Source organism: Priapulus caudatus, unplaced genomic scaffold (genome assembly GCF_000485595.1).
Source record: "Priapulus caudatus unplaced genomic scaffold, Priapulus_caudatus-5.0.1 Scaffold138, whole genome shotgun sequence".
Taxonomy (NCBI): Eukaryota; Metazoa; Priapulida; class Priapulimorpha; order Priapulimorphida; family Priapulidae; genus Priapulus; species Priapulus caudatus.
In genome coordinates, this window is record NW_014577199.1 from 381,457 (window position 1) to 392,696 (window position 11,240).

General features: G+C 41.2%; 1 protein-coding gene across 1 annotated transcript in view; it reads right to left on the reverse strand.

The window, feature by feature from the left end:
* Positions 1 to 2,752: 2,752 nt before the first annotated feature.
* Positions 2,753 to 11,240, reverse strand: part of LOC106806039 (endothelin-converting enzyme 2-like) — a 12,196-nt gene continuing 3,708 nt past the window's right edge. The window contains exons 2-13 of the mRNA XM_014807881.1: positions 10,469 to 10,481; positions 10,148 to 10,219; positions 9,730 to 9,854; positions 8,930 to 9,152; positions 8,458 to 8,559; positions 6,817 to 6,894; positions 6,477 to 6,635; positions 6,123 to 6,246; positions 5,081 to 5,289; positions 4,482 to 4,574; positions 4,075 to 4,148; positions 2,753 to 3,383 (exon numbers count right to left, since the gene is read on the reverse strand). Of these exons, the coding sequence (XP_014663367.1) occupies positions 3,281 to 3,383; positions 4,075 to 4,148; positions 4,482 to 4,574; positions 5,081 to 5,289; positions 6,123 to 6,246; positions 6,477 to 6,635; positions 6,817 to 6,894; positions 8,458 to 8,559; positions 8,930 to 9,152; positions 9,730 to 9,854; positions 10,148 to 10,219; positions 10,469 to 10,481 (1,375 nt within the window). The 3' untranslated portion in view covers positions 2,753 to 3,280. The remainder of the gene's footprint in view (positions 3,384 to 4,074; positions 4,149 to 4,481; positions 4,575 to 5,080; positions 5,290 to 6,122; positions 6,247 to 6,476; positions 6,636 to 6,816; positions 6,895 to 8,457; positions 8,560 to 8,929; positions 9,153 to 9,729; positions 9,855 to 10,147; positions 10,220 to 10,468; positions 10,482 to 11,240) is intronic.

Genomic DNA, 11,240 nt, shown 5'->3' on the forward strand with positions numbered 1-11,240 from the left:
CACACACACACACACACACACACACACACACACACACACACACGACCACCCCCACCCCACCACACACACACACACACACATATATATATATATTATATAGAAGTAAAAACACACGTACACCCATGCAGAATTTAAAAAAAAACAAGCTGGTTGTTGTTGTGAAGCCTGATGAACGGGCTGACGTTCTCGAAAGCTCACAAAATAAAAGATGACACCTCATTCTATTTATAATTATATTTTTCTATATATTTATGTGTATATATATTTATATATATATATATGCTGCTATATATAGGGAGAATAGGACGCTTATCTACGTGTATAATCGGAGTCAAGCTGACACCGTCGGTGGAAGAAAAATATGGAATGAATTTAAATCAAGCAAAAACTGCATTATAAAATTAACAATCGAAATTTCGCTAGCATATTTAAGCAAGCTACATTAATACAGCGTTCATTATCATCATATCCCAGTTTATTATTTTTTTAACTTGCATAATAATACCAAGAGTAGGCCCCTATATTTGCACAACTGATAATACTCTCGACATTCGAATGATGCAAGATATATTATATTTTGGTCATATCACATTAAATTTTCGTAGACCGTAGAAAATATTCACATACTGTTATTATTCAGGGCCGTAGGCTGAGCAAATTCCTAGAGGGGCAGTGGCGGATCCAGGATTTCAAGGAGGGTGTGAGAAACAGGTGGGAGGTCTAGGTCCTCCCACAGAAAATTTGAAAATGTAGATCGCAAGAGATGGTATTTGAGGCACTTTTGAGTACATGTACAGCCTTCATTCTGACTACGACAATTCTCTTTTAGTAGAATAATTTGTTTTTTTAATTTTGCTCCAAAATCTAAGGGGGGCAGCTGCCCCTTTGCCCCCCCCCCTCGCAGGCTACGGCCCTGGGCTACAGGCTACGTCCCTATATATAATGAGTATATAATAATCCCATAATTTAGTAGATTTCGTGGCGGCAAAATTTCAATATAATATTAATATTTAAAAATTAGAGAAATAATAATATTTCTGAGGAAACAACTGAAAAATATCAGCCACTAATCTCGAAATACTTTCGTGACAGCGTATGTCGTCATCAATACAAATTATAGAATTGGACGAGATACATAATGTAACGACACCGTAAACGCGTGACATCGAAACGGACTAGTTCCGACAGCTGCCGCTTGTGGCGCCCCAGCACGTGGCTCTACGAACCTACCAATGCCCTATCTACTCACTGACTCTCAGAGAATATAAGATTTACACTCCGTCGTCATCTTTTCCGCGCTGCTTAGCTATCGCAGATGAGTTGGCGTGACGTCACGAACGCACACCGCGCATACGCGATCTAGATGGCCACCACCCGCCGTATCCGCGCAGAGTATGAAGCATGAAGCAACAGCTTCTGACTCGGCGCTGCAAAGCCGGCAGGTTCGCCTCTCAGCAGGTTTTATATGATCTCGACAAATCACACACACACCGGGTCGTACCCGATGCGGTGAGGACGTCGCGCGCGTTAATGGGCGGCGCGCAGAGTGATCCATCACCCGTCGACAGCCATGATGGCACCTCTAGCAGAGTAACCCTAACACTGCAGCGCACCGCGAGGCTTTGTGGATGGATGGAGCCGGCACAAGCGCGAGCGGTAGCGATAGATGTGTGTCGGAGCAGTCTAGGTGCGTGTGTGTGTGTGTGTGTGTGTGTGTGTGTGTGTGTGTGTGTGTGTGTGTGTGTGTGTCGTGTGTGTGTGTCGGTGCGTGCGTGCGTGTGCGTGTGCGTGTGCGCGTGCGCGTGCGTGTGCGTGTGCGTGTGCGTGTGCATGTGCGTGTGCGTGTGCGTATGTGTGTGTGTGTGTGTGTGTGTGTGTGCGTGCGTGTGTATGTGTGTATGCGTGCGTGCGTGTGTACATATGTGTGCGTGCGTGTGCGTGCGCGTGTTGGCTGGTGGGTATGTTGTGCCTAGTTTTCACGAGGAGAGAGGATGAAATCATGAAAATGAACCATACTTACATGAAGATAAACATGTTAAAGTTTGTGAATGTATGTTCAATGTTTGTTTACAAAATGCTAAATAAAAATAACGCTTACAATAGATTATTTTGATAATAGTACAATTTCAGGCACATTTTCACGAGAATATGCATTCATACTCAAATATCAAGCGCTGTATGACACAGGTACATCGGTTTAATTTGTAAAGTATTGAAGTTTTCTACCCGAAATAGGCTTGACATTTTATTTTGCATGACATTACTATGAGAAAATAATCTCATTAAAATATATATTATATATCGTGCAGCGTCATCGCTGTGTAGATACACTATGCGAAAACACTGCATATAGTTCTGAGCGCCCTCTGATGGCAAGGAACCAAGTGAATTATGTGCTGATAACGCATATAATTGCTTGAATTAGACAGATACTAATACCAACAATGGTCAAAGTAAATCTTTTGTAAATTTAGCAAAAGCTAGCATTGGCATTCGAACTCAAATATTATTAAAACGTGTGAAAGGCAATGTAATGAGTTACGAGTAACGTAATAACACTTACGTTATATATTTAGTTACGAATTCGTTCATATTTCGTTGTGAGCCATTTTCTTACCTTTTTGATTATGTCACAGAATATTCGTAATCTCAATAAATTTAGTTTTAGTTTTTTATTATCATATATGTTATTTTTCTATTTATATAGTGATATAAAAGTGCAATGCACAAATATACTTGTAACTGTGCATGATAATAATATTAAAAATGGTTCACTTTATTACTATCAATTACTGACATTATAAACTACATTAATCACTGAATTATAGTAACTATGACAATCATTATTTCAAGTATTATTCGGCTTTCAAATGTGCAAATCACATAAATTCGAATTTCAAACAAATACATCTGTTGTGCACAAACTGCAAATTGAAATAAACTATAAAAACTGTAAAATTACGGTATTAATTATATACTGCGTGTTTGTCTATTCGAGATGTATTAACACATACGATATCTGTCGAACAAACGGGCTAATGGTCCTAGTTAAATTTCTCACACATTTAAACGTTTTGATTGCAAACCGGTCTATTGCGAAAGCGCTTATCTAAAAGTCCCACTTTTTATGTCAACAACAATTTATCTCCTCATCATATCACATTGTATTAAACGATTATAGCTTGATTTTGTTTACTTTTGATAACATAATGATTACATTACCAAATTACATTTACATTACCAAATTACATTACCAAACAGACGCAATTTGAACGATTTCTTAAGTGATGACTCTACATTTGTTTTTAGGATTCATCGTGGATCCGACCGGACAGTTGAACGCACGCGAGAACTCGGAAACCTGCATCAGAACGTTGTCCACGCTGCAAGAACACAACAAGCAATAATTCACAGTTAATCTCCGTTCCTGGACGCCGACGAATCATTGAAAACTCGGATATTATTGTTATTTATAATTCTAGATATTAAATACTAGTCTAAACTTAGCACGTAAACGCTAGGCACAACATACCCACCAGCCAACACACACACACACGCACACGCCCGCACACACATATACACACACGCGCGCGCGCACACACACACACACACACACACACACACACACACACACACACACACACGCAAACACACACATACGCACACATGGTAAAACTAGCGATAGAAATTTCGCTAGCATATTTATGCAAGCTAATTAAGATAATAAAAGGTGGTAATAAAGTGACGGAAATATCATGCCCTAAGCAAGCTAGGACTCGCGAGAAAAGGCTTTTTTGATTCAAGGAATAAATCGCGTGTAGGATAACATGTCTGAAGTGATGAATTTGTTCTACTGTTTATTGCATATATTAGCATTGTTTGGCATTTTTACCAAAATCTCCAACCCCTCTCCGCCGGTTAGGAATCTGACAACGTTGCGTATATTTAGTGGAAGAAAAAGTTATATTTATATTTATATATTTATATATATATTTATATATGTTTTAGTTATATTTAGTATTTTTTATTTATTATTTGGTACGTGACTTATGTTTGCATTGCTGTAGAACTTACAACATGGCGTCAGGCATTGCTCCTCGGAACAAGCTAAAGTACAGGTCGTGGGGATCTCTGTGACTGCACATCGTCTGAAACCACAGCACGAAACGTCGTTTGAAACACACAAAGCACGAAACGTCGTTTGAAACACACAAAGCACGAAATGTCGTTTGAAACACACAAAGCACGAAACGTCGCTTGAAACAAATTAACGACATGCATATTTAATTTCCGATCAGTATAGTAAACTTTAACTGCGCACGCCAACCATGCTGTATTAAAATAACCATGTGAGTACTACGTGACGTAACACAATACCATGATGTAATGGCGACTATGTGAGGAAGATTATTAACACTATAGGACCGTAGTAACTATTGATCTAACGCGACACTCATTCCAATTATCAAATAAACATTTACCTGTGCGTATGAAAGGAATACAACCTGATCGTTAGATAGATTAATGCCGGGCAATCTATACAGGTCGCCTATCTCAGGATAGTCGGTAAATGTCTGCAAATAAATAAGAGGTGGTATCGTAGCATATATGCATCCGCTAAAAAGAGAACCATGTTTAGCATGACATGCGATGTACGTATAGTAGTTATGTTTTTTTCAAAGCCGTGAGAAAACGGCCTCCACGGTACGTTTGGTATCGGGGCAATATGGCGTCGGTACCCCAATGTTTAAGTTATGGACGGTGTATCGATTCTACGTAATTGATTTCTAGTTGGTCAATACATTTTACATGCAGTAATACCCCGCGGCACGATAACTCGGGTTACGTAAATTGGCTTATACGTAACTTGTAACTTATGAGGATGACTTTATTCGCGATACGGAACGAATATTTTTTCTTACGTAATTTGTAAGGAATGAACGGGATTTGAACCGAAAACTTTCTTTCCTTTCCCACATATTGTTCCTATATATGTTTGACAACGTCTACGTCATGTGGATTTATGAACGCCGTATTTATGGTCGCCTAAGGGATATATTCCCACCACCCACCGCAATACCTTGTAGGTAATTCGCACTCCTTCCATGAAGGCAATGATTTCGTTGATTATCCAGGGGGCCGGCCGCACTGCCACGTCTCCGTAGGGAGGTATGTTGAACGTGGCGTTAATGAACCGATCGGAGACGCATTTCTCCCGCGCGAGGTAGGCAGTGCGTGTATCCTCCGACCACCAATCCTTCATAGATCCATCCGCCTGCCACTTACTCCCTGTCGACACACACACACGTAGATATCGCGCAGCCAGACGTGCTATTGACAGACATACTATACTGCTGTATAGTGCACACGTAAACCTGTGGATAGCGGCCAACTCGAGGGAAAACCCCCGAAATCGGCCTTCATGTTCAGATGGCTATTCTATCGACGTCGTTTCACTGTATACCCCCACTCGAAAGAAACGCCAAACATGGCCTTACTAGGCAGGTGGCCGTTGTATGCAGGTAGCTGCTAACACTTTGAGTTTATACGGCGCAGTTATAGGCGCGCCACCGGTAGACGGGACGAATAACTTGGTAATAACAACATGAATAAAAACGGAATCAATCAAACAGAATCTAAGGAACGGCGTTCCCTCATTGGGGACTTATAGCCCAGCATGCAGCGCCACCTGCTGCCCGAATGTGTACATGTTCGGTTTATACGTAGAAAAATATCGAGAGGAACGAGTTGAATATAACTGCCTGTTGTTCGACGTGTCTGGCGCGTCTGATTGGTGAGAAATTTATCGAATTGGGTTAAAGGCTAACGAGCCCAGCAGTTTTCGAAACCGTCGTAAAAAGTAAAAGCCTTCGTTAAGATTCCCGTAGAGTGCGCTGTAAGCTCTTGTGCGTATCCACACTAACACAGATCATCCAACATGCGACTATACGGTCCCGTAACTCAATAAAGGCTTCGCGTGATTGTCTGGCTTCAGTTTTTTTCGAGCAATGAATACCAATGATTAGCGTGCATCGTTGCTACCTAGCATAGACCTAGCATAGACGCTGCCCTTACTCGTTAGCTTCAATCTAATACGAACTAATGCGATTAAATGGGTATACCGGTTTCATCGATAGCCTGAATGGTGTGTGTCGCCAATAGCGATCCGATAGAGCCGTAGTTGACGTACGGTGGAAGCAGCTTGTCGTAATAGGGATGCTGCATCAAACCTGCGGTGACCTCCAGCTGCCAATGTGAGATGTTACACGGAGGATATAAGATGTCATCGAATACTCCAAGACCTCTATTAACGTCGACAAATGACAAAATGCAATAGAACTGCAAACCCGTGAAGTAATTAGCACATGCATGAATGCATACTGAGCATTGGCCGTATGGAAACAGAGACGGGTCTAAGCGCCTACTAATAGCACAAAACTTCATTTCAACTATACGATGATTATTCAATGAATCACCTGGTTCCACATCGCTATATACATGCCATAGACGTGGTATAAATGCCCGAGCCACTGGTCCGTCTGCTCGCCATATTGATATAAATCTTTCGTCTCCTCCCGAAGCCATTTGTCAAGACTGATGACGTTGTCCAAGATGGCGTTATGAACTACTTTCAACTGTAGGAAGGAATTACGCCCCTGGTAGTGTGTAGTACTCGTAAGGAAATAAGAGGACGCATATCGAAACCGCCGGTCTGATGAGTAAGGCAATCGTGCGTTTAAACCACGGCTGATCTACGACTACATACATATAATAATCGCTGGCATTGAATCAAAACAGAAAATGCGTCATTCTTACACTGTCGTAAAAGGCGTCCATCTTGCTGTTGTCAATGTAGAAGGCAGTAAACCCAAGCTTCGTTGTTAGTGCCGTCAGCTATACAAAGACGTGGGCAGAGTTTACTCGGTTGATATCACAGAAAATGATATTGCACGCGATTCTACATGCGGCCCACGCTGGCATTCAACGTGCAAACACGTGTGAACACTGATGCATTGTCGTTGCCATAATTCATGTTATGTAATACGCTCGCTCGCACGCACGCACGCACGCACGCACGCACGCACGCACGCACGCACGCACGCACGCACGCACGCACGCACATAGCTTGCTGAGAAAGGGAGTGAGTGTTGGGAGACTGAGGAAAGGCAGCAGGAAAGATAGCTGGGGCGGGAGAAAAAGAAGGAGGCTGAGCGAAAGACAATGGAGGCAAGGGGACGGGCGGGAGCGGACGAAGTTGGGATTTTACACCCTATTGGCTAGGGTGCTATCCCAATTACGAATTCAGGTCTACTGATAACAATTAATTACAGAAATCGATGCTGAGATACCCCATGACCATATTAAACTTATAATCATCACAAAATATAACTCTTCTAGTGAGATATTGCGCATGCGCTAACACACTAACGTAGCCAGATTATGCACTGGCTTGTACATGCAGCGGGTACCTTACATGCAAAGTCTTCCTCCTATTTCTTAACTGAGGACTACTGATGAAATTTTATCATATAGAACTATGCAAGGATACGTTCTCTCTATTTTAAATGCATAATTTTCGGAAAAGATTAATATTCTTGGGGGATATTGCGCATGCGCGAGAATCGTTTCAGGCGAGCAGCACGGACTGAAGGCAACTGCATAATATAGCTTGCTGAAAGAGGGAGTGAGTGTTGGGAGACTGGGGAAAGGCAGCAGGGAAGATAGCTGGGGCGGGAGAAAAAGAAGGAAGCTGAGCGAAAGACAATGGAGGCAAGGGGACGGGCGGGAGCAGACGAAGTTGGGATTTTACACCCTATTGGCTAGGGTGCTATCCCAATTACGAATTCATGTCTACTGATAACAATTAATCACAGAAATCGATGCTGAGATACCCCATGACCATATTAAATTTATAATCATCACAAAATATAACACTCCTAGTGAGATATTGCGCATGCGCTAACACAATAACGTAGCCAGATTATGCACTGGCTTGTATATGCAACGGGTACCTTACATGCAAGGTCTTCGTTCTATTTCTTAAATGCGGTCTAATGATAAAATTTTATCACATAAATCTTTGCTAGAATACCTCCTTTCTATTTTAAATGCATAATTTTTGCAAAATATTAATATTCTCGGGAGGTATTACGCATGCGCGAGCACCGTTTCAGGCGTGCAGCACGGACTGAAGGCAACTGCATAATGTAGCTTGCTGAGAGAGAGAGTGAGTGTTGAGAGACTGGGGAAAGGCAGCAGGAAAAATAGATGGGGCGGAAGAAAAAGAAGGAGGCTGAGTGAATACTTAATAGCGAATGTGTTACTTTAATTTATCAGCTAGCGAATAAAGTATTCCATATATTGCCTCAACATTTTAATACTGCTGTGTTTAGTTTAGAAGCGGTTTATATTTGTTAAAACTATGATAAATTCCCGCTCTATCATCACCATTCTTACCTTATTGAGAGCTGTTTTCTTTTCGTCAGCCTTCATCCACTTTGTTTCAGATTCAACATATTTGATCAAAGTTCCTCGAATACGCTCATAGATTTCGCTAACCTTCATGAATAAATATAATATCAAGTTTTAAATATTGCTTAGCTCGTGTGTATATTTGTTGCTTAAAGATATTAAACTAGTTACACTTAGCTAGTAAATAAATTGATTACTATTTTATTTTTATTCATGTGTACGTGTATATAATTAATGTATAAGCCCGTTTTTTAACAAAATGCGTTTCGTATATATTTCGTGTGCATCTCGGAAGCCCGCATTTAAAATAAAGGACGACGCGTTTTTATATTTCGATTTGACATATTCACCTCGTGTCGATCTCTGCGTCCGCGTGTATTTACCCCCATAAAATTATTTATTCATTAATTTTCCCCATCATTTCATCCATGCGTCGCCGTTTTAAAAAACAAATTACCTCGGTCTTGCTTTCCAGATAAAAGTGATCTCTGATGAAGAGAGCGCCCAGGCCATCGCGTAGATTCTGATCCACGAGTTCGTAACAGGTCGTCCACTGTGGCTTCGGTTCGTGCACGTTGAGTTTCTGCTCGTTGAAGACGCGTTCGATGTGAGCGTACTCGTACGATATGAACGCCGTGTAGCGCCAGATCAAATGCCACTCCATGTAGTTGTTGACCGTACTGAAAGAAAGAGAGAGATAGACCACCCCACGCGCAGCGGGGGCGTTCGCAGTGCACTGCATGGTAGAGCAATCCAACACAGTGTGATCGTATGCACCGTGTTAACTGACTGAACAACGCTATACAGATCATGGCGCAAGGGTTGGTGTTACTGATAAAATGATAGACTGGATCAACGGAGATGGGGGAGTAGAAATCACCAGCGAAAAGGGGTTGTGATGCGTTGTGACCTTCCCCCAGCGGGAGTCAACCGTGCATTTGTGTTCTTTAGGCGTCAATTCCTGTGGTCTCTAGTGAAGACTAAATCTGGGAAACAATGAGTAGTTCTCTCGTGACCACGCGCGCACATTCGATAAGAATTTCAGTCTTTTACGGTTTGTTTAAGCAATTAATTAAATGTTCAATGACAAGCGAATACCAGCAAACACTCGCAATCATATGCATTCTTCAGAAAAATCTTCTCCCTCGCATTCTTCTTTTGTTGTTTGCGAATCACAATTTCGTTGTCGAAACAATTCGAACATTTTCGAACAATGGCGATGTTTACGTAACCGCTTGTCATTTCCGCACAACCTACCTCTCATTCAGAGACGCTATGATATCCGCCATCCCCTTCAAATAATCCTTGCGGTATTCATATATAATCGTGTTTCCATCCACCAGATCATCAAAGATACGCTTGAAGAAAGCTATCCAATTTATCTGGAAAATCCAGACGTGCATGTAACCACGCTATTGCCTGCGGGACGTCCACCGCTTCCTACTTGGGCAAAACTGCGACTCAACTCGAAATTTTAAAATGTAGAATTTATCCGTAACTGCTAGCAATATTTATCATATTTTATTGTATATTTTTTTATTTATTCATTAATTTATTTATTTATATATATAATGTAATTATAGTAATTATTATATAATTTATGAAAATTTATTAATATGTTCACGTGGGAAAGGGCATCGGATTGAATGTCTTGTACGTATGTAAGTGAGCTTACGGAGGGAACAGCCGACGTCAGTTGATTGATAGTCATATAGTTGTTCCAATTAATAGTAGTCGTCATCGTAAGCTGCAAGACACAATATTATTATGATAATGTTTCACTGCTTATGTATACACCACCCCTCAAATGTTTCCTTGCTATTTATATATTAATGCCTGTTGTTGGGGGCACTATGCTCTCATAGTGCCCCCAACAACAGGCATTCCCCATCGTTTTTAGTGGCATCCCATGACTTTGCAAATCTACTCGGCAAATATGAAGTGAATAAGACAGTTTCTTAAACGAACAATTTCAATTTGTATTAAAACAACAAACGTAACACTTGCAACTGGAATAAACATTGGATAAAAGTATTGTCCGAGTATCGCAAGCGCACCCGCACTGCGTCGCGCAAACCAATAGGTGCCCGCTCAGGCGGCACTATGTTTCATAGTACCTGCGACGTTATCCAATGGATTTCAACGATTTATCATGTGATGCACTAAAGGTATTTAGTACATAATAGTTAGTAGTACATTCGCATTAAAAGGGTAGATTAATCGGCATTTTGTTATCACGATGCACTCTCGGTTTGGTTCATAACACGGCCCAACCGATGATCGAATGTTTCAACGTTCATTCTACAGTATCAGCGTGCAACATTTAGTAGCGCCCATAATAAATTTCCCACGCAGATACGCACAATAATGATTACTATAGTTTTGCACCCATGGTAACCTCAGTGAACGGGTACATAAACGTGTATGTCCACAACGGCAAAAGCGCCTATTCCTATGCTATTCAACTGTCACTTGTTATTCGCTCAACATAATCTAAAAGCAACACTTCGTGGCTCTCAATCAAACACTCTCAATAAACTGCTATAAGTAGAATTTGGTCGTTACCCACTTCCCATAATATCAGTAAAGATATAATTCCAGAGAAACACACACGTAGTATCCATACATCACTAAGCTTCCCTCCACGCAAACAATCTTTATTCAACGTGTCAATCCGCTCCAATTCTCGGTCTCACTCCAGGGGCGTTCCAAGTCCATGGGCATAATCAGCAAAGTTATCGTTAGCGATGAAACCATTTGTAGTACTG